Here is a 19,517-nt window from a genome sequence, read left to right as displayed (position 1 = left end):
ATAAGCAAAATTTTTAAAGTCAATGAAACACTCAAAAGTGAAATAATATTCCATCCAACATGTTGGACAGCCTTTTATCGCACATTTAAAAGCTCTGCCTTTAAACTGGTGCATGCCACACTTAACGTATACCTAAATGGCTAGTCCCTTCACTCTCCACCTCCACCCATCCTCTTGCTGGCATTTCAATCCCACCGCCTCCGACAAATACTGTCTCTCCATGCAATCAATTAAATATAAATTGTCCATTTATAAGCCCTACTAATTGGCTGTTGGACAAGGACAAATTTACATGTCCAGGTAAAATATGGCTTTCCCACTGTGTATGCCAATGACCCACTGTTCCACTCAAGTTGGACTGAAACCTTCAACCAACCACCGCCTTTATGTTATATTAATAAAGCAAAAGTAGGACTTGGCTCATTGAACTCGGTTATCAGTTCTATTTTGATGACACATACTTACGGGTGAGTAGAAATGAAGCGCGAATAAACAAACCCCCATGACGGTTTTCAACATTAAGGAGTTTAATAATAATAATAATAATAATAAAATAATAATAATAATAATAATAATAATACTAAGTTCAAGGCAGTTTTTCTGACGCCAATTCACAAAATGTTCAATTTGGTTTATATAATGATTTTCTGTTTCTTGGCTATTCAAAAGTCCTAAAATGGCTGTGCCGTCTGCATATTTAATATCCCTTTGATCTAACATTGCAAGATGTGTTTACTGAACCATAAGGTATGAATCAAGAGAAAAATAGCTCTGTGAAATTACAATATATTGGTATGAGATTTCAATGTTCAATTTTCAAAAAGAAACTGCGGGCATGGTGTAACAAAGTCAAGCAATGTTGAGTATGGTCAGCAACAGGATGGGAAAAAAGAGTAAGTCCATGGGTAAGGTACTTATTAACTTTACCCCCCATCGCTTTAAGTGTGAATTAGTATCTGGTTATAGGCAATGACAGAAATTGCAAGAATGCAAGCACAAAAAAAGATGCTTAACCAATGACTTCTTTTGTATAAAATGAAAATTTAGTTCATCATGGCCAACTTGGGAAATCTTTTGTTTTTTGTTTTTAAGGGTTTTACGGCGCTCACAACACATAAGGTCATATCAGCGCCAGTAAAAAGGAAGAAAATGGGATGGTAATAAGTTCTAGAATTGCAATTAAAGCACATAAGAAAAGGTAAGACAAAGGGGAATTGGTTCAAATAGGAAACAGATGTCCATTCCAAGAGCACACTATCAAAGTACTTAGTTTGAGATCACCTAAAAGTCTCATCCAGACACAAGCACAGATCCCACTAAGAGGAACACACTCAAATGTTTACAAATCATATGTTAAAAATGAAAAGAGTAACAGTACATAACAGAGAGATGATTTACAAGGAAAAAAATATTATCTCCCAAAACTATAACTATACATTCAACTGTTTCCCTCTCAGCCAAGGACTCCGACCAAGGTCAGGACAATCTCATTCCAAGACAAAGACAGAAAGCAATTGGAAAACATATGAGGGGATAGAAGTCACAGCAAGTACCTCCCTGCCCGCTATGGTAGGTAGGAACCCCACCCAGAGCTTGGGAAATAAATTAAGCATTGTGAAGCACATTGGGAGCAGTCACATTCGTTTATTTTGTATAAATGCTTGTTCCGTCAAAATGCCTATTAATTCCCCATCAATAATTTAAAAAATGAATAATAATAAGAAGAAGAAGAATAAAAATAATAATAATAATAATAAGAAGAAGAAGAAGAAGAAGAAGAAGAAGAAGAAGAAGAAGAAGAAGAAGAAGAAGAAGAAGAAGAAGAAGAAGAAGAAGAAGAAGAAGAAGAAGAAGAAGAAGAAGAAGAAGAAGAAGAAGAAGAATAGCAATAAGAATATATTGATAAAGCACTAAAATACATAAGAAAATGTTCTAAAAGGCGTTGAAGCAATAATAGAAATATCAGTTGCATTCTCACATAATTAACAAACACATAAACATGTGAAGGGAAGAGAAATTATGGAGCATTGGGTCCATATATATATATTGTATGTCAAATTTCTACAGATCAACACAATATACTATGTTACTGTGCAAATATTGTTAGACATATGATTTAATTGTACACCTCAGATCATTGAGAAATCAAAATACGACTTAAAATATGATGGTAGTTGCAATAATCAAAATCTGAAAAATGAAAACTGCTGGGTAATCATAATTTGTCACTTGCAGCATTCCTTATTTACACCTTTGCCTTGAAAAAATCAAATTTGTTTTAAATCATAGCTACTCCTACAATTTATCAAGAATAATTTTATGCCTGATCATTTTTACCAATAGTGTGGTAATTGAAAAGCAAATTGGGCTCCATATGAAACAAAGCTTGAACTGCATTTTTTTTTCAGCACACTATGTGAACTGCTGATATATAAAATCGGGTTAATGTTGAATTCTGCCAGGAAGGGTTTAACTATTTAATGAAAAACACTCAAACCTGCAATCTCCAGGATGGTAATCTGAATCATCTGAATCTGAATCGTCTGAATCCGCAAAACTTCCAAATGGCCTCGTCTTTCGACTCATGATGACGATGCAATGCGTACAATGATAGCAAAAAGTTAAACTGCCTGGCCAGATTCTATCCTTCACCAACTTCTTGCATTATGCTGAAAATGTCAAAAATAAGGATCTATATTTAGTGCCTGACTCACATCTATAAATAACAACTTACACATTTGACGAACAAATATTAGAATAGCATTCCTTCGCCAAAATATTTCTCCCCTCCCTTTTCCGCTAAGCACATATCAAGGTAATTTCAAGAGTATCATTCTGTATTTCAAGGCTTGCTGCATATAGAACTTCTTTAAGACATTTAAAATCATGAACAATATTTATAATTCAGGCAGTTCTGTTTTCAGGGGCCTTAAAACTAAAATTGACAATAAATGTACCTTATGCAACATCACAATAAATAATAATAATAATAATAATAATAATAATAATAATAATAATAATAATAATAATAAAATAATGATAATAATAACAATAATAATAATAATAATAATAATAATAAAATAATGATAATAATAACAATAATAATAGTAACAATTACCAAAAACAATAGTAACAATTACCATCACCACCACCATTATTACCCTCATCATTAGGTCACAATAACATTGATAATCAATAATTATACTTCTTAATTAAGATTATAGATTGTGGCACGAATGTTGTCTTGTATCGGTTTGTTCTAATTTGAATTTATTTATATCGTCTCCAAGATGGTAAAAGCTGATATTTATTTTGTAGTGGATGTTTCTTGATAGCTATTATTTTTATTGTCTAGTCCACAACCTGTTCCTCGAATATTTTCGCAGCACTGTCTTTAATATTGTAAGCTGTCTTTCCTGCTTCTTCCATTTTTGACCTCATTTTGGCTTTTTCTTTTGTTGAATGACACCAATACCAAGCAATAAAGCTTTTGACTAAACTGTAGTGGACGAGTTTCATTGCTTTCTTACTCACTTTAAATTTAAGAAAGCTGTCTTAGTGTGTGAAGTCTTTGGTTGATCTTTTTACATATATGTTGTCTGTATGAGTCGTAAATTTTTAACTTGTCGTCAAATGTTATTCCCAGATACTTATATTTTGTCACCACTTCCACTTTTTCAATATTTATTTCAATTGGGAGATTATCTAGACCTGTAAATGAGCTCTATAAAAATTGACTGAAACTCTTCGTAATTCGCCATAGCGGAAAAATCCAACTGATTCGATTTACTTCCCTCCAGGTAAATGTGGTCAATTTTGGTTTAGACAAAACTTAAATTTATTGCTGATCGGCTCATTTAAAATTGGCAACCATTGGGATCACGACAGGTTTGGAAAGTAAAAAAATAATTTCACGAAGGCTGTGTGAAAATACACTGGGATGTGTAAAGACATGGCAATTCTAAAAAGTGTCGCTTAGCCTTGGCAATATATCTATCGTTAATATAAACGACCCATGAGCTATGCGTAGCACTGTGGAACATTCCTAATTACTTCACAGTCATTCGACTATGATTAATATGATATGATATGATATGATATAAGTCCAGATTTATGTAGGCTTTTACAGCCTTTTATCTGCTCTTGTGCATTCGTGAACGTATATAATTCAAGTCTCTCAAAACTGGGCATGCCACATAGTGGAAGGAAGTGTCTGAATTTAACTTTACAAACAGTATTTTTCTGTTTCACAATGAGCATCAAGACGGCACTTGAATGCCTGCAATGAAGGGGCGTCGACAACTGTTGCAGGCAGGCGGTTCCATTTGTCGACTACCCTAACTGAGAAAAAGTTCTGCCTAAGGTTTAGAGAACACCTTTCTTTGGAGAGTTTGAATCTGTGTCCTCTGGTGGTGCTGGTGGAATCAAGATTTAGGGGGCTCGTGCTAACAGAGTATAAATTATGTGTGTATTTGTACGCTTCAATTAGGTCTCCTCTGTCTCTCCTATACTGCATGCTAGGTATTCTTATCTTTTTCAGTCTTTCTGTGTATTCTAGATCTTTGAATCCCGGAATGACACGAGTTGCGCGTCTTAGAACACTTTCTATGAGGTCTTTGTTTTTCTGTAGTCGTGGTGCCCATGCTACATTGCCAAATTCCAAGTGGGGACGTACAAGTGCAGTGAACAATTGTCTCATGTTATCTCTATCAAGATGAGTGAACGACATCCTAATGAGGCCAACAATTCTGTTTGCTTTATTTATTTGGGTTTCTATGTGCTTAGAGAACTTCAGTTCCTGATCTACTAACACACCTAAATCTTTTTCCTCTTCAGTAGGCTGAAGTATGACAGTCTCGCTAGAGTCATGATTTCTCATTGTGTACTGATGGTGCGGGTTTCTATATCCCAAGTGCAAGACATGGCACTTGTCTGTATTAAACCTAAGCTGCCATTTATCAGCCCACTGTACCAAGCTGTCAAGATCACTTTGGAGCTGAGTTATGAACTCTTCCTTGTCTACTCTAGAGAACACCTTAGTGTCATCTGCATACATTTGGCACAAAGAGTCCACAACGTCTGGAAGATCGTTAATAAATATTACAAACAAAACTGGACCAAGGCAGCTTCCCTGCGGAACACCACTCGATACTGGTGCCCAGTCAGAAAAACTGCCGTTCACCCTAACAAACACGCTGTCTTCTCCCAATCAGGAAATCTGAGATCCAAGCTAGCAAACATGAACTGATGCCATATGATCCAAGTTTCTTAATAAGGCGTTGATGTGGAACCCTGTCAAATGCTTTGGCGAAATCAAGGTACACTGCATCAACAGGTATGCCACTGTCCAAATACCTGTCCAAGAGTCGAGAGCAGCTAACAAATTAGTGGTACATGAGCGTTAATGAATTCTTTCTTTCTTTCCTTTTTAAAAAAAATTCTTTTTGGTTCAGAGTTAGTTTCTTTTTTTTTCACACCAATCTGTAAATTTTCAAATTTCTTGGCAATAAGATGTTTCATTTTCAGGTGACAATTATATAATGACACAATCTTTGGTTTGTGTGATGCAGTCATTTTTGTAAGTAATGTAGAGTATCGGCGAGTTTACACATACTTGCGACGGCCATTACTCAGATGTTTTACGGTAGAAAGGGTATTTTTGTACTTCACTTGTTGTGGTCTTCTCGTGAGGAAATCTTTGTACCAGTTGATAAGATATTTACTCACCCCCATGTCATGTAACTTTTGGATCAATATATTTGACTTTATAGTGTTAAAGTTAAAGGCCGAAGAATAATCGACCAATAATAAACGAGCCTAGTTTTGTGGTGGGAATCAAGATGGGCGGTGATGGTGTCGATGGTAGTGAGGAGAGAATCTTCAACTAATTTGTCGTGTTGGTATGCAAATTGTAAAGGGTTGAGAATAGGGCTTATTTCATTAATGATAATGATTACAAAATTACAACCATGTTAATACTGCAACCATCATATCATTATCACTACCACCAGTAATATAATATCATAATTTATAATTACTATTACTACCACTTCTCACTGCAGCAACCACAACCTCATAATCATCATAAACATTGCGCTATAAAGTTTATTTTTGGTAATCATGAACGCTCTAAATCCCCTACTACTACTACTACCAGTACTAGATAGAAGATCCTACTACTCATTACTACTACTGCAAATAATAACAATGTAGGCTAATGTTGAAGTTGAACTTACCTACCTGGATACCTGGATACCTCTGTATAGAGCTTTTAGACTTGGTGTAGTCTCCTTCGCTCCTCCTCATCTATTAATGATTGGACCAATTTTTATAATTGAACTTGTTTCCTAGGGTGTTGCTTATCTCCAACTCTGCTTTGAATTTATTCAAATTTTTTGCTGATACTGTGGTTTCTTGTAGTTTATTCCAGTTATTTACAATTCTAGATGAAAAAAGTTCCTTCTTTCATTTGTTTTAAAACGTTCTTTTTTCAGTTTCTTGCTGTTTCCTCGTGTCTGAATGTTCTTGTTTGGTTAAGGAATCCTGCCTCTACCCTGTCTATTCCCTTTACTATTTTATATGTTTGGATCATATCTCCCCTTCTTCTCCTGTAATCTAAGGTCGGGAGATTTAATTCTTTCAATCTCTCACAGTATGTTTTGTCTTTCAGGTGTGTGATAAGTTTTGTTGCTCTCCTTTGCACTCTTTCCAAACAGTCTTTGTCTCCCTCAAACTTCGGATACCATATGCAGTTAGCATATTCCAGCTTTGATCTAACCATAGTCTTGTAGATGGTAGTCATGTGTTTTGTTTTCAGATTCTTGAAATTTCTTTTCACTATTCCGAGTGTTTTACTAGCCTTAGATTGAACATCTTTAATTTGCTTCTTGAAGTTTAGCTTCCTATCAATAAATACTCCTAGGTCTTTTTCCCCATTGGATTTCTGCAGGGGTTTTTCTTTCATTATATAGTTTGCTTCTCTGTTGTTTTTTCCTAGGTGAAGAACTGCACATTTATCTACATTGAACTCCATCTGCCATATTTCGGACCATTCTTCAAGCTTTTTCAAATCTTGTTGTAAGGTGTTTCTTTCTTCTTCTGTATTAGCTACTCCATAGAGCTTAGTATCATCGGCAAAGATTTTACATTTAGATGATAGATTGTCTGGCAAGTCATTGATATAAATCAGGAAGAGAACTGGTCCCAGTACACTTCCTTGTGGAACTCCACTTGTTACCAGTCTCTCTGTTGATGCTGTTCCATTCACTATCACTTTTTGTCTTCTATCTTTGAGGAAATCTCGGACCCATTTGACTGTCTGATCATTAATTTGATACTGTTCCAATTTCCTCATTAGGCGCCAGTGTGGAACTTTGTCAAATGCCTTTCTGAAGTCGAGGTATATGACATCTAAATTGTTGCCTAATTCCAGGTCTCTCGTCCAGTCATCCATTGTTTCAAGTAGGTTTGTTACTGTAGACCTTCCCGCCATGAAACCATGTTGATCTTTGCTGAATAGTTTGTTCTTGGTCATATGATCAACCATTTCTTCTCTAATCAGCTGTTCCATGAGCTTGCAGACGACAGATGTCAGGCTCACTGGTCTGTAGTTTTCTGGATTTTTTCTGTCTCCCTTCTTGAATATGGCTGTGACGTTAGCTTCTTTCCATTCCCTAGGTAGTCTTCCTTCTTTCATCGACTGGTTAAATATCTTGGTTAGGGGTTCTACTAGCTGCTCTGCTAAGTTTTTTAGGATGTAAGGATGAAGTTTGTCAGGTCCAGGTGATTTACTCTCCTTTAGGTTTTGTAGTCTCTTCATTACTCTCTCTTCAGTAATCGGCCATTGTGTAGTATCTATATTACTTCTTTTAGCAATATCTGGCAAGTTTTTCTGGTTCTCCACTGTAAAGACACTTGCAAAGAAGAGATTTAGCACCTCTGCCTTGTCTTCATCTTCAGATGCCCAAGTGCCATCTTCTTTTTATATGTCACAGGTTCCCTGTCTTGTCTTCATTTTACTGTTTACATAACTCCAGAATACTTTTGGATTTTTTTTCGTTTCCTCTGCTATCTTGTTCTCATACTTTTGATGCGCTTTTCGGACTATTTTAGTAGTTGCGTTTCTCACTCTTTTGTATTTGTCCCAATCCTCTTCCTTTTTGCTTCTAAGTATCTTCTATTTACTGCCTTCTTCTTCCGTAATGCCTCTCTCACTTCCTGCGTCATCCAAGGTTGATTTCTTCTCCCAACCCGGTTCCCTCTGCTTTTCGGGATGTTTTTCTCGAAGCATTGGTTAAGTACTCTGGTAAATCTACTCCAGTTGTTTCCTACGGTGTCCTCTATTAGTATTTCCTCCCATTTGATATGCCCCAGTTCCTCTTTCATACTCTCTAGATCAGCCTTCCTATATCTGAGTGTCAGTTTTTCATCTACAGTCTCTGATGTCGCCCTCAGTTTTAGGAATATGGTCGCATGGTCGCTTTTTCCCAGTGGGTGGCTCAGTCTTAGGTCGATTATGTCATTTTCTTCCTCCATCAATATCAAGTCCAATACGTTGGGCTTCTGGTTTTTTCTCTGTCTCGTGGGTTCTTTTATTATCTGTTGTAGGTAGCAATCTTCAATGGTTTCTATGAAACTTTCCTCCAGGCTTCCCTATATACTTGAACTTCAACTTGAACACAAATAATTTTGGGCTGAAATTCCACATACAGGCGCCACTTCAATAGTAAATATATTGACTGGGAGTTAAAGTGATATTTGTCAGGAAAAAAATCAGATTCAGAATTTGATGAGTGTGCAAAATGCGCGAACAAAAAATAAGAGTAATATGAATAATGGCAATGAATGAATCCTGCAGGATCTAAAATACAGCACCGATTTCCCATTGAAGCCAGCCTTTCGACCTCCACAAGTTGGTGGAGACCGATCCAAAGACCATCAACGGGCCACCGGCCCTCTGCCTCTACGACTACGATGAACTCATACTCACTCGGTGACTCAAGGTACTGAACTGTAGGGTAACCTAAACAAAATTGACCAGTTTGGTAAATTGTATATTGCTGCTCACCAAAATGAAGGGATATATTTGGAACGATACTCAATTAGAATCGGAGATAACGTAATTGGTGAGATACCTCAGTAAAAGAAAAAACAACAAAAACAAGAACGTTGGCTAGAAGTAGAAGACTGTCACCTGTGTTTGTTTTGATGCGGATCTGGCGGCAATCTAGGGTAACTGCTGATCGATGTCGCCAAAAAATACGCTTAATTTGGTACCAAATGTATTTGTCAGAAATGTTTCGTTCCATAAGCTTAAGAACAGTATATAAGTGATAATTACTTCAAAATATTGCTATTCAGAACTAATGGATGGCACAGCGCCTTGAAATTGAGAGTAATTTTAAAAGACACAATCCATTCCTTATTCCTTGCGAAAAACTGCCTGTCAGGCAGATTGGTAATAACTGGAGTTGAAGTGAATAGAAAAGTGCCAGAAGACAATAGAGAATAAAAATTTTTTTCGCGGCGGTGGTGGGGTTTGAACCTGCGACCTTATTGATACGACAACTCCGCCTGGCAGGTGAGAGCGTGGCTCTACCGTGTGAGCTATCCACGAACACAAAATATTCGTTTCAAACCCAAAGTCATTTCTAGATCCCTCTCTCACCCACTTCTTGAGATCGCCGATTCGTTCGCCACCATCGCGAAGTAATTTTGACCAGCAGTTAAGCTTAATAGCCAATACTCTCATCACAAACATATAACATAGAAACGATTGAGACATTGAGTATGCTCCGGTGTATGGGGTGAATTTTTTAATTCAGAAAAGTGAGTGGAGCAGGCACTTATGTTGGTAACAACAAGATATGAAGTGAGTAGAAAAGTGCCAGAAGACAATAGAGAATAAAAATTTTTTTCGCGGCGGTGGTGGGGTTTGAACCTGCGACCTTATTGATACGACAACTCCGCCTGGCAGGTGAGAGCGTGGCTCTACCGTGTGAGCTATCCACGAACACAAAATATTCGTTTCAAACCCAAAGTCATTTCTAGATCCCTCTCTCACCCACTTCTTGAGATCGCCGATTCGTTCGCCACCATCGCGAAGTAATTTTGACCAGCAGTTAAGCTTAATAGCCAATACTCTCATCACAAACATATAACATAGAAACGATTGAGACATTGAGTATGCTCCGGTGTATGGGGTTCAAACCCCACCACCGCCGCGAAAAAATTTTTTATTCTCTATTGTCTTCTGGCACTTTTCTACTCACTTCATATCTTGTTGTTACCAACATAAGTGCCTGCTCCACTCACTTTTCTGAATTAAAAAATTCACCCCATACACCGGAGCATACTCAATGTCTCAATCGTTTCTATGTTATATGTTTGTGATGAGAGTATTGGCTATTAAGCTTAACTGCTGGTCAAAATTACTTCGCGATGGTGGCGAACGAATCGGCGATCTCAAGAAGTGGGTGAGAGAGGGATCTAGAAATGACTTTGGGTTTGAAACGAATATTTTGTGTTCGTGGATAGCTCACACGGTAGAGCCACGCTCTCACCTGCCAGGCGGAGTTGTCGTATCAATAAGGTCGCAGGTTCAAACCCCACCACCGCCGCGAAAAATTTTTATTCTCTATTGTCTTCTGGCACTTTTCTATTCACTTCATATCTTGTTGTTACCAACATAAGTGCCTGCTCCACTCACTTTTCTGAATTAATAACTGGAGTTGAAAGGTGAAAGTTCAAAGATTTGACCATTGAAATCGAAAGTAGTGCCTTGCCAAGCTGCCAAGAGTTCAACTCTCACTCTCACTGCTCTGTTACTGTTATCAATATTCGATGCAAGGCAAATTTCGACGTTTTTTACTGGTCATTTTCTTGTTCAGCCTCTTGTTGGTAATTGTTTCTATTACCGTTCTTTAGAACCGTGAAACTGACTCTTGGCTCTCTTTGACTTCGACTTCAATTCTAAGTCTTGAGAGTGAGAGACTCTACTTTACTAGGCTTAGGCCTAATCTAACTCTAACTCAAACTCTAGGCTCTAGGTATCTAACTTCTATCTTGAGAGAGAGAAGGGGGGGGGGGTACTCTTCCTTTGCTTTAACTTTAAACTACTTTAACTCTTCTGATTCCAGTTCCAGCCTCTAAGTTTGGACTTTCGACAGATGCCGATCAGCCATTGGGAAAGTGAACCGCTAGTCACCTCTATTCGCAGGAGTATGACTGGAAATTGCCGTTCGCGTTTTAGTTTTGGGGGGTTCAAGTTCAATTAAAGATGCATAACTTCGTTATATAAAGAGGAATATCGCAAATATTTTGGTATCATTATTTCCGTCTTTCAATTTCCTTTTAAATGGTGCCAATAAAGAAAAAATCCATTAACAACAAATTCCAGGGATTATATGAAGTTAAAATTTGGCAATTTTCAAATGCATTTATTTTTTTATTTAGAGCGTGTGTTTTTAAAATAAAAACGCTAGTTTTTATAATAACATCTAAACTTTATTCATGCCAAATTTCAGCGCTCTATATCTATGAGCAGACACTTTTTAACTTTGTGCCGAAATGCCATGTTTACATTATCTTCTCATCGTGGCTGCCCGACGATATCAATATTCATATCGATATTTTAAATTTAGTTATGTATTATTTTAAATTTAGTCCATAAAATTTTCAGTACTATTATTTACTTTGTTTTTAAAACTACCAATTGCTTAATTTTCTTTTGCCATCAAGTCATCACGTTTCTTTCCCATATGTTTAGATATGTTTGTTATCATTTGTATCCATATTGTAAAGGCCTTAGCCTTAATAATAATTATGGTAAGAAGTTCTATTAGTTATAAATTTTGACACCCCCACACATTGAGAGAGAAGGGGGGAATAAAATTATATTAATTGTCAGTTCAAATGATATAATAGCGTAAACCCAAAGTGGTTCATCAGAATTTTTAAAAGTATTAAAAGACAGAACTTTCCTTCTAATTAAAATAGGGAATCCATTTCAATTTGTATGAACTTTTTTAATCTACCATTTTATTTATATGCAATTAAATTGTCAGAGGTAAAAATAAACTCATTATGTCATTACACAACATGTTTATATCTTTTCATTTAAATACTCTCAAACCCTTTTTTATTCTCTATGTATTAAATCAAAGGAGAATTATTTGCAATTGTTTCAGTGAGATATTGGGGATAAATCCAAAAGTATTATAGCAAATTGTTTCTTACGTCTAGCCGAGTTTTTGATTATGTAACATTTGCGTCATATTATGTAATAATGTGTTAATTTGAAATGTTTATCTTCCTCTCTATTAATGTAAATGCATTGTCCTCGATAAGACGAACATTTTGGTATACAATATATAATAATAACTCCATATCGACTGTTTTAACCATTTTTTTTAACAGCACGCGATTTCGGTCAAAACTTTCCAATGATAATTTTGGGGTAAAAATCAGTCTGAAATTTCAGAATTTGAACTGCCGTAACTACATTTCTAATCAAGATAGAAACAAAATTCAAACTGTTTTGTAATCAGTGTTGCCAGCTCTTTCATATGACATTGGTTTCAAGTGTGTGTGTTACATTTAGAATTTCTGTTAAACTCCCTAGTAACAGTAACTGCGAATAATGATTTCCTCTATTCGCAGAATCGCAGAAGTACACTAAACAATTTTACTTGTCATTATCATTGAATCCTGTATTTTACGTCTGATGAACAAGACCGAGCTAGGTTCACAAAAGGGCTGCCAGATGGCCACGTACATGGCTTAATTGACCGAAATTGGCCATAATAAGAATCACTACTTACTTATCGTTGGTTTCCAATACATATTAATCACTCCTCCTTACTAAGCTAAGTCGAAAGAGGTTTTTCACATTGATTATGAGGCCAACTCAACCTCAGGGGTTCAGAGTAAGTCTGAAAATTTTCAATTTAAGACAATTCTCAGACTTTAAAAAAATCTTGAATAGGTTTATTTTAGGAAAAAGAAAATTTATGAAAAAGTTTTCTTAAGAACTTCTATAACAATAACAAGATCATTTATATAGCGCAATATCCACTAAATGTGCTCTTGCCAACAGCAACATTTAAAGCGCTTTGAACACATTTAGTGAATATTGTGCGATATAAAATCTGTATATTTTTATTTGTTTTTTTTGATTTTTGTTTTAGGACGAGACATGTTGCCTGTTAGGCGACAGTACACTTCTTTTTTTTGACAGAGACAATGCTGTTAACAACCATTGCTCATTTTACACCTGAGTACAGTGAGATAATGTGATTAAAGACCCTTTTACTTTTCCAAGGGCTCAACTATTCATCACTTAGAGTGGGACTCGAACTCTGGACCTTCTGATCCAAAGGTGGGTGTCATACCATAAGACCATCTAGGTGCACAGTGAAAATCCGATGCAGATATTGTCTGATAGAATTGTTTATGTCTGACCTTTGTTTCAATCAGAGACAGTTCATTTGAGACAAACCTCTGTGGTATGAGTAATAGTATCTGCCAATATTATCATATTGTTATTATCATCATCAGCATTTATCACGGATTATGGTTTGCATGTGTACTAAATTCTACAATAAAATTACCGTTGTCTCTTTTTCCCAGTCTTATTTCATGCCAGTGTTATTGACTTTGATAAGACGGGTTGCTGTTACAATGGCCGAAGGACAAGCACGAATGTATACATCTGGGACACACTCTGTTGTGTTTGTAACTCATGATGACATGGCCAAAGCCAAGACTCTTGCTGGGTAAGATTATACATCATTCCTCTCGCTTTTTTTTTTTTCTTAATTTTTGGTATGATGCTTCAGTCTATTGATGTAGTTATGGCAGACCTGTTGATACATGAGTAAGAACAGTGTTATGTTGAATTTCAAACTCCTTGTTTGGAGTGCTGGCAGTCATATCAAGGGGATATCTTTGGTTTTGATGGTGATAAAGAATACCAGCTACGACTCCCCAAGAAGGGCTATAGGAGAGAGAAGGAGATGGATTATCCTTCTAAAGACATCATGGATGGCACTGCCTTGTCATCAATCCTTCAGAGCCATTAACCCCAGGGAGCCAGAGTTTATCCCGGTTTCTAAAGTATGAAACGGACAATAGCAATTGCTTGCTACCCTTTTGATAGGATGCTAGTTTATCGCAAAATACTTTCCACCAGATCTAACAGACCCAGAAACCCAATCACTGCTAGGTGGACAGAGGGATCAGAAAAAAATTCCCGACTGACCCGGGATCAATCTCAGTCCCTTTGTGAAGCGAGTGCTCTACTAACTGAGCTATTTGGACCCCCTACCGCCTTGTCAATTGGAATTAAATCCAAATGGTCATTTTGTCAGTTCCTAAGTCCAGATCGAGTTGCAGTTTGGAAAGAAACCTCTCTGAGTCCTAATAAACAATAATCAATAGCTTACGATTATTGTATTGTGTATTTCAGTCGACCTTATCTCATAATCCCTCTTGGATATACCTTTTCACAAATTTTCCTTCTCATATATTACCTCTATTTTCCATTGTAAATGTACATTTGTTTAAAAGTTTGCTTTGGTTAGTTTTAATAGTTAAATGCTTGTAACACTTTTGAGTCATTCATTAAGCATCCAAGGAAAGGCGGATTACATACAACTGCACACAAAGTAAAGTTAGTAGGTACATATTTTAGTTCCTTAACATTTGCTGTCTCTTTTCTCCAGTAACATTGTAAAAGAGAGGATGGCTGCCTGTGTGAACATCGTCCCAAAAATAACCTCAGTGTAAGTGAGTGAATGAGACCCCTATTATGCTTCGTAAAACTTTTAAAAATGAACTAGAATAAAATGAAATTTTAAAAAAGAAAGAAAGATATCAGGCGAACATTATATTTTATAAAGCATCATTGGTCAAATAAAACTCTTTAACACCATATGTTATCTAGTTCACACAAAGTAAAATATTGAGCCTTTATTTCATCCAAAATACAAAAGATGGTGAGAAAGATTTAAAAAGGAATATCTTTAGATGGGAGAAATAAAGTTGAAGCTATTTCATGTTTATGATATCAATTTTCTTGCTCTTTTTCATTTGAAGTCTGAACTTGTTCCCATTGTGCTCATCCTCAGGATTGTGTTTTAATTGTGAACTGAAACCAGTTTTCAAGGCAAAATTACAAGAGTCCTATATACCACTTTTGTCATTTCATCTACAGATATGAATGGGAAGGCAAAATCAATGAGGATGAGGAACTTCTCTTGGTATGAAGCATGGAAATTTGACTAGTTTTTACGGTTGTCACTGTTACTGTTACATGAAATCTAACAAAGGAATAGGGGTAGGAAGATGTGGTGAGAGGAGAGGTGTGAGGGAGATAAGTGAGGAGTGATAGCGATTAGGTACGGGATTCATTAGGCTCTGTTTCTACACAAGATTGGGGACTGGAGTTGTTTACGTACACGCACCGTGGCTCTTGAACAATATGCAGCATTGGCACCGCCGATCTTAGCACCATGCTTTAGCCAGTGACTGCTTATTTAGCAGGTCAATGAAATAATGCATATCTAACGCAATACACTCATTCTTATGTTTGCTAACCTTCATCCTGGACTCATGGACAATGGCAATGATATAACATTGGTCACCTGGCTCTGGCTTTGCCAGTGAAATGCCTAATAATAATAATATGTAATGAGCTCCTTTTGTTTACAAATATCAGTGACTTCTGTTTTTGCCCCTACAAAAAAATATGTATCATTGTAAAAAAAAATAATAATCAAAAATAACAAAATAACCCCTGATTTCATGCTTGAGACTGCTTTCAAAAGATAGAAGCTTCTATTATTAATTATTACTTCAGGGATGTAGCTCTTTGAATTATGTTTTTGAACTTATAGTGGAGTTTTATAGACATACTCCAATAACGGCCAATCATCGGCGATGACACCACAGATAAGGCCCTAACTACCAATTATCAGCTGCATGGCCACTTCAAGGATTAAAACAGCTCTTGTCTGTAATGGAAATTTAGGTATTTATACATTTTTGTATGATGAAATATGAGTTACTGTGAAAAGACTATATTTCTTGAATTATATATGTATTAATTTTTTATCACTTTGTTTAATATATATTAATTACCACTACATTGATTAATTAATAGCTTATTTATTGCCTGATTAATTTACTCGGTAGGTTATCAAGACAGAGACTGCTAAAGTGGATGAGTTGACAAAATTTGTAAAGTGAGTCATCTATTCTTGACCTGACCTTTCAACTTGCACACATGTCACTTTTACTGAGCTGATAAGATTAGCATTTACTGTTGAGCACTAATATAGATATTAACTCGAGGCAGAAAAAAAAAATCCAAAAAACTTTGTAGTATCTGTAGTTCTTTATTTCAATCATCCTCTCAAAAAAATTTCACATTTACTCCCCGAACCCCTCATTTCTCATGCAGGTTTCATGCCATTTTTCATGCCAAATGTCTTTCACTTTCCCCCAAAACCAATATACAGTCACGTCTCCATAATCAGAAGACTTCCATGCCCAGCATTTTGCATGAATTTCAGAGACATCTGGATAGTGGAATCAGTATGTAAAATGATAATAATATTATTACAAAAGGAGCTCATTTGATGAGCACTGTGCCATATCACAAGGAAGTGCTCAGAGCGCTTTACAGGGGCATCAACATGTTAATTTGGAAAAGAACAAAGGTGTCTTTAGATGCTCTTTAAACACATATTCCGATGTTCAGAGGCATTTTTATGTAGTTTTGACCCTCAGGCAGTGGTAATCCAAGCATATCATAGCAGCAAACATTAGGACAACTGCTTTTATCACTGGCCATTGTCTTTATTTTACATATAATTTTGGAAGAGTGTTATTTTTTTGTTTTGTTTTATTAATTCTTATTATCACATGTATTGCTAGGGTGGGTTTGGATTGCTGTTTTGTTTTGTTTTTGTTGTTTTGTTTTTTTTTTTGTTTTTTTTTGTTTACATAACATAAGTCAATTTCTTTAATTGAGAATTCAGAGGGATGTCGTAGCATATACTCTTTCAGGAGATCACAACTTTTCTTGCCTCTTTATCGGTGACGACAGGTGGTTCTTCACCTCTGTCATCTACTTCAATGTCCTCATTTGTTTTTATGTTGACAGCTTTGACTTCCACATCCATGTCAGTGTCGACCAATTATTTGGCTGACATGTCACATCCAGGTTGATGAGGAACTGTAAATCCCTTGTTTTTGTAGAGAGATTACAAGAAATACAACTCTATCTATCAATTTTTAAACTCCAATTATTCACTCTGCATTTTTTATTATTTTTAAAAATATTTTTTTGGATGTTTCAGAGAAAACCATTCATATGATGTACCTGAAGTCATATCAATGAAGGTATGTAAAATAATGGCTTTGACAAACAATTTATTTTCAATTTGGCTAAAAAACATTGCTTACTCTTCATATGCACAGTCTGATATACCCAATCGGAGTGTTACTATTGATGTGTATGCTCAAAATAAATAATAAGAATCACTCCTGATAATCTGTAGTGCTTTAAAGGCCTCGATATTGCTCGAACACCCGGAAAAGTTTTGTTCCGTAAGAAATTTATATTCAGGGGAAAAAGAATGCAGATCGTTGTCAACATTAGATGAAGTTTGACACTCCCTACTTCCTAGTTTGACTTCATTTGTTATTGACCTTTTGGTGTCTCTATAAGGCTACAGTTCATTATTTAATCTTTGTGGCTATTTGGTCTTGTAGTATGTCGCTCTCATCTTATAAGTTAAGGGGAAATGTGGTAGTAGAAATGAAAATGTTCATTATATAGGCAGGGTGGGGGGAGGGGGTGAAATTGAAGAAGTTGAGGACACTGTTTGGTTTTAAGGTCTTTGATGTAAAGAAGTCAACGACAGTGGTTTCACAATAATCCACAACACATAACACAATTTTAATCAATGCGGGATTCATCAAAAGCAAATTTACTATTGCATCATTATTTGCACTAAACTGTCAAATAGCGAAAATATAACATATTACCCTATTAAAGGGAATGGATGGTTATAGACACAACGCTGTATTTGATTAATCAACTTTTTGTTCAATTGAATACATGGAATAACTTCATTCTTCCCCCTTTCAATAGGAATATTCATATTTTTAATTACGTGGAAGGAAACATTATTAAATGTTTTCTGAAGCTCTGAACTTGTTCCAAGTAAGTAGCTTGCATTCCAGTTACTCAGTAGAAATTCAGTCACAGATAAATCATTCCAATCAATTAAGCAGCTGTCTTAACAAAGCGGCATTCCAAATACTGGCTTTGACTGTACTTATTATATAGCATGTATATTATTATTACACATTATCCTATTCCCTCAGATTGACAATGGCAACCCGTCTTATCTGGACTGGATAACAGATACAGTTTCGGGAAAGAAACGACCAAGCCAGTCAAACAGTGGCAATTCTTAGTTCTTCCATTCAGATTGTACTAAGGCAGACTAATCTCTTACATAATATGTTCCTCATTTTGTGAAAATACATGTTTTACCTTCCTCATCTTCTTTCATTTATATGATGATCGTGCACGATGTTATTAAATGCTCTACTGATTTCAGTCTTGCTTTGATTCCTCTGGTTGCTGAGGAGATGTCATTGTAATCAGTTATTTGGGGTATCAATTGATCGGTTTATTTTTCTTTGTCTACCCAAGGGATGCTAATTATTAAAAGTGACTTTTAGAAACACTGATCAAAGTGCCATTAATATCACATGTTCTACAATGTGGATGTGATTTGCTAGACTTTGTTAGAAGTGTGATGTTGATGTACATGAGCAGTAACAAATGAAGGGACATTGACAAATGTCATTATATAGGGCAAAGTTAATTGGGATAATATGGGGTCCTTATGAAGGCTTAAATTGAAGAAGTTGAGGACATAGTTGGTTTTAAATTCTTTGATTTAAAGAAAACAATAATAATGGTTTGCTGCAATTTACCAGGAATAACCTTATAAACTTGACTTTAGATTAGGCAATACTAATAATCAGGGAGTCATCTTCGGGCAAGGCTGCCCAGGACATTTCTTGCTGCCATTGCCACTTTGCTAGACACAAGTTCTGTTGCTAGAATTGTTTCTTAATTTTCATCATAGGAAATACCTCCTTTTGGCTAAAAGTTTATCATAATCTCTTGATACAATGGGCGGCATTATAGGGCTCTAAAATGTTTAATTGGAAATGGCAATTTGTTAAATTATATTTACAAAATGTCAGTTTGTATCTAAATCTAATGATTAGAATAGATGTGTTTTAGAATATTAATATTAAGTAACAATGAATAGCTATATTGTTTTTGCATTAGATTTGGGCTTGACAGATGGGCCGATAGATTTTCCTCCTTTTTGACAAATTGTCAATATCATCACTGAATGATTAAAACAATAATTTTTTGTTGTTGTTTTTAATGTGATAAATAAAATGTTTTGGATTGAAATATG

At 35.8% G+C, this 19,517-nt stretch overlaps 2 protein-coding genes across 12 annotated transcripts in view; one reads left to right on the top strand and one right to left on the bottom strand.

Moving 5' to 3' along the window:
• The window catches only part of LOC144979608 (F-box/LRR-repeat protein 6-like), a 24,676-nt gene extending 15,227 nt beyond the window's left edge, over nt 1-9,449 (bottom strand). For 2 of the 7 annotated variants that reach the window (XM_078926377.1, XM_078926382.1), the window contains exon 1: nt 2,498-3,020. In XM_078926377.1, coding sequence (XP_078782503.1) covers nt 2,498-2,586 — 89 coding nt within the window. In that variant the 5' untranslated portion in view covers nt 2,587-3,020. Of the gene's footprint in view, nt 1-2,497; nt 3,022-8,874; nt 8,944-8,989 lie in introns of those variants that run through there. The other 5 variants (XM_078926376.1, XM_078926378.1, XM_078926379.1 and 2 more) reach the window with 5 other exon arrangements.
• Nucleotides 8,868-19,517, top strand: LOC144979609 (divalent-cation tolerance protein CutA-like). 5 transcript variants are annotated; one of them, XM_078926386.1, is made up of 7 exons: nt 8,868-9,002; nt 13,630-13,775; nt 14,724-14,783; nt 15,215-15,260; nt 16,195-16,244; nt 17,364-17,406; nt 18,397-19,517. In XM_078926386.1, the coding sequence occupies exons 2-7, from the start codon at nt 13,639-13,641 to the stop codon at nt 18,487-18,489; spliced, it is 429 nt and encodes a 142-aa protein (XP_078782512.1). In that variant the 5' UTR covers nt 8,868-9,002; nt 13,630-13,638; the 3' UTR covers nt 18,490-19,517. The 5 variants fall into 5 exon arrangements, with proteins under 5 accessions (XP_078782512.1, XP_078782510.1, XP_078782514.1 ...); XM_078926384.1 differs by lacking the exon at nt 8,868-9,002 and adding an exon at nt 10,742-10,899; XM_078926388.1 differs by lacking the exon at nt 8,868-9,002 and adding an exon at nt 10,902-10,984.

Source organism: Berghia stephanieae, chromosome 9 (assembly GCF_034508935.2).
Source record: "Berghia stephanieae isolate SIO BIC M18660-M18661 chromosome 9, UCSD_Bste_1.3, whole genome shotgun sequence".
Lineage (NCBI taxonomy): Eukaryota > Metazoa > Mollusca > Gastropoda > Nudibranchia > Aeolidiidae > Berghia > Berghia stephanieae.
This window is presented reverse-complemented; position numbering and strand designations above follow the sequence as displayed.